Below are 4,118 nucleotides of genomic sequence, written 5' to 3' on the forward strand. Positions count from 1 at the left end.
AATCTAACTCATTGTATTTTTATTAAATTAAATTCCACGACCACGTCCTAGAATTCAAATAAACATTGCTACAAATTTTATAGAAACTAATACTCTAGGACATCACCTAGAATTTATCTAGATATCCCTTTATTCATACCAAAGGAAAAAAAGACATACAAAGACAACACTAAACATATCAGTGTTGATGGGAAAAGGTACAAAGACGAAACTTCCAATAGAGATAGATAAATAGATAGATAGATAGCTTATTGATATTGTTCAGGGTAACACGGTACATGAATGATATGTTGAACCATCGAAGGGGTTTGTCTTCTTCCAACACCACTGGCAGAGGGTAAAACCGCCGCAAACCGCCGCAATCAGAGTTTGTGGTGCAACTATCGTCACTACTTCCCAAAGTACTTGTGGGAAATAATAGTTTTCTTTTCAGCAATGTTGCTTCTAACGGCATGTCTCGAAGAGCAGGGCCGGAGCCAGCCTTCTGTTAGGGGTTCATCCGAATCCCATTCGGCGAAATTTTTTACTATTTGTACATGGTTAAAATTATTTTTTATGCTTATATAATAAATGTCAAACCCCCTTCGATTAGTTCGTGTGTTTAGTTCTTCAGATATTGAACCCCTTATTAAAAATTTTAGCTCCGCCACTGTCAGTGTAGAAATTTGAGAATGAATATAAAATTGTTGGGCCGTGCTGGCACGGCCAACACTCACTATATGATCTTTTTTGGTTATCCTATAGATTATAGATTATAAAGTCAATTAGGATGACTTTACATTCAATCGATTTTTCATTGCTAATTAAATCATAAATCAACTCGTGATGGAATTTTTTTCAAATCTGTCTTTACAAAGTCCAAGAAGAAATTTATACTATGTGATCTTTTTTGGTTATCCTATAGATTATAGAGTATGCTAGAATCACTAAATGCAAGATGTCATAGATCTCTTATAATTGCATCACATTAACAATTGCGCTTAAGTAATGTAAATATTATTTACACTCCTCCTTCCCCTATATATAGACGCACATATCATTTGACCAATTAAACTATATGAACTACCACTATTTTTTAACAATTCCGTTCCTAAAATGAGTGAGAAAAATTCATCACCAATTGTGAATAATGAAGAAATAGAGAGAATATAGAGCAACTGCCCAAAACTGATTATTTTTTGAATAACTTTCAACTTTATCAGTGGGAAGGTTTTTGGTCAAATCTTACCATTTTAAAGGCAGCCATGGTCTTCAAGGCAACCTTCAAATCAGAACCTCATGATGTTCTCTTGGCATCTTCCATAAAAACAGGTTTTTATTAATCAATCGGTTTGAGTTTGATTAATGAATTCATCAACCATTTTATGTTCTTGTGGAAAAATATGTGTATCATATTTAAGGTTGTGTATTTGGTATGAAGGAAAATGTGTCCCTAATTTTCTCTGATGTTAAATATTATCAAGCATTTATTTATATGTGTTCGGGGATAGGGGCAGTGAAAATGGCGGTTGGGGAGGAAATGTTGAGGGTGGGGGAGGAGGATTCTCATTATGGAACTTACTTTTCTATTCTCGTTATGGAAGTCATTCTTTTTAATCATCAAAACCTAACCTACACACTCTTAGAATGTGGTCTTTCCTTCTAATTTTTTTTTTGTTGCGTGTATATTTTTAAAAATTAGAATGCCTTATATTTTCGTCAAGTCCAATTTGTAACTTTTTACACGTCAATGATAAACGGAAACAAAATATTAACTTATAAAAAAACCTATATATTTTCATTCTAATGTCCGATATTTGTCTTACAGGTTCAACATGGCTCAAGGCCATATGTGTATCCATCATGCAAGGTAATAAAGAGGAAGAAGAAGACATTGTAGTTAAGGATAATCCTCATTTTCATGTTCCAACAATAGAGGGCATGGATTATTATTCAAAACCTCCAACTCATGATCTATACACCATGCCCTCTCTAAGATTATTTCACACTCATTTACCTTATAGAGTTTTGCTAGACTCAATAAAAAATTCGGATAATTGCAAGATTATATACATAACAAGAAATCCTAAACATACCTTAATTTCTATGTGGCATTTCTTCAACTATAATAGTAAGCATTTAGAAGATCTCTTTCCTTTAAAAGAACTTGTGGAGTACTTTTGCAATGGGGTTCATCCGTATGGACCATTTTTTGAACATGTTCTTGAATATTGGGAAGAAAGTAAAAAAAGGCCTCAAAAAATATTATTCTTGAAGTATGAAGACTTGAAGATAGACCCTAAGAAAGAGGTGGCAAAAATAGCCTTGTTTCTTGGAAAGCCTTTTGGTAATGAAGAGGATTTGGAGATAGTTTTGAAGAAGTGTAGCTTGGAGAGGCTTAAGAATTTGGAGGTTAATAAGAGTGGATCAATCGCCTCTTATTTCCACAATAGTGCATTTTTCAGAAAAGGAGTTGTTGGGGATTGGAAGAATCACATGACACCTAAAATGGAAGAGCAACTTGACAAGATTACCAAGTTGAAGCTTCAAGGGAGTGGCCTTGAACTTTGATACTTATAAACAAGAAGTATTGAAAACACACCTGAATTACTTGACGTGAATTATTAGTTCATTATTGAATTATTGACGGTCTTAAAAACATCTATCTATTTGGATAACTCAACTTAAATACACCTTGATCTGCCACATAGCATAACAAGTGGTCTCAAACTCTTGTACGAGCGTGAGACTCTTAATAAAAAGCTGAGAGAAGTGTTGAAAACACCCCTAAATTCTTGGTGTTTTTCACCCATGTGACAAGATGAGAGGTGTATTTAAGTTCAGTTAGTCAAATAGATGGGTATAAAGTTGTTAATAATTCAGGGACGAAACTAATAATTCAGGTCGTCAAATTTATGAGTGTTTTCATTACTTCTCTCTATTGTAACTACTACTTTAAAAAGCTTTTCTATTACTTCATCCTGATGAGTAATAAGTTAGGGTTATTGAAAATAATAAAACTTAAATGTTTAAGCGTCTATCTTCCATGTCTTTTTGTATCTCTTTTATGAAGTATGAGTCTAGAAATCTCTTAATTGTTGACACATAAAAGTTTATCTTTTGTAATGTTGTTATGACGCATGGAGTTTTAATATATTATGGAGTGACCTCGTGGATGGATGAAAGAAGGAAAGTTACAGAACGGGGCAGTGAAAGCTCGCGAAGTAGACATGTGGGGATATTAATATTTGAAAAAATAGGTACCTCATCGGTCCTAATAGTATTATATAGTTAATATATTCGATAACACTAGTAATAAATAGTTAATATATTCCATAACACTAGTAATATTTGTTTGTATCAAAATTTAACAAACATCCAAAAGTGTTTTTTCACTCCAAGTTACTCAAAAATTTAGAAGCATTTCGAATTTGTATTCATGCTTCAGACAAGACTTCAATTTTCAAATGACAAAAGTATAAACAAATCTATTAAATTGATTTGATCAATTGACTAACATATAGTTTTTCTTTTGGTTTCCCATTCGGTGTCCGGAGCACACATTCGAGCTCCGATTAAATTCGGACCGCGCACAGCAGGGTCCATTTGGGGGTGGCGCTCCCAACAGGATTTTCTCCATACCCAGTGCTCGAACCCGAGACCTCTGGTTAAGGGTGAAACACTTCCACCAGTGCACCACAACCCATGTTGGTGACTAGCATATAGTTGATATAACAAAAGTATTAAATTATTGAGAGAATAGTTTTTCCACTTTGTTTGAAAACTCTATTGTGAATGTGTTACACAATCCGTTTCAGTCGATATGAGTAGATCAATGGTAAAAGAAATTGGGCAAGAAAATTTTGTGGATAGTGACTTAAAAATTTAATGCTAGGCTAGGCTTGTCACATCCCAAAATCCGGATGTGATAGCACGTGTCCATTTCCCATCGGACACGTCAGCCTAACCCAACCACAACGATAGAGAAGTAGAAATACGAGAATAAAAGATAATAAATAAGTGGAAGACTTTAATTGAGACTCAACACTACCCAGAATTTGGTTGTCACATGTACAAACCTCTAAATACAGAATTCGAATAAAAATATACAAGTCTCAAAGTATAGTTCTCGAATAGAA

At 33.9% G+C, this 4,118-nt stretch overlaps 1 protein-coding gene across 1 annotated transcript; it reads left to right on the top strand.

Annotated features, from left to right (window-relative positions):
* The first annotated feature begins 1,160 nt into the window (after positions 1-1,160).
* Positions 1,161-2,875, top strand: LOC107063439 (cytosolic sulfotransferase 5-like). The gene is made up of 2 exons (XM_015315338.1): positions 1,161-1,311; positions 1,808-2,875. The coding sequence occupies exons 1-2, from the start codon at positions 1,245-1,247 to the stop codon at positions 2,548-2,550; spliced, it is 810 nt and encodes a 269-aa protein (XP_015170824.1). The 5' UTR covers positions 1,161-1,244; the 3' UTR covers positions 2,551-2,875.
* The last annotated feature ends 1,243 nt before the right edge of the window (positions 2,876-4,118 follow it).

This window comes from Solanum tuberosum, unplaced genomic scaffold, assembly GCF_000226075.1.
Source record: "Solanum tuberosum cultivar DM 1-3 516 R44 unplaced genomic scaffold, SolTub_3.0 scf00360, whole genome shotgun sequence".
NCBI classification, from domain to species: domain Eukaryota; kingdom Viridiplantae; phylum Streptophyta; class Magnoliopsida; order Solanales; family Solanaceae; genus Solanum; species Solanum tuberosum.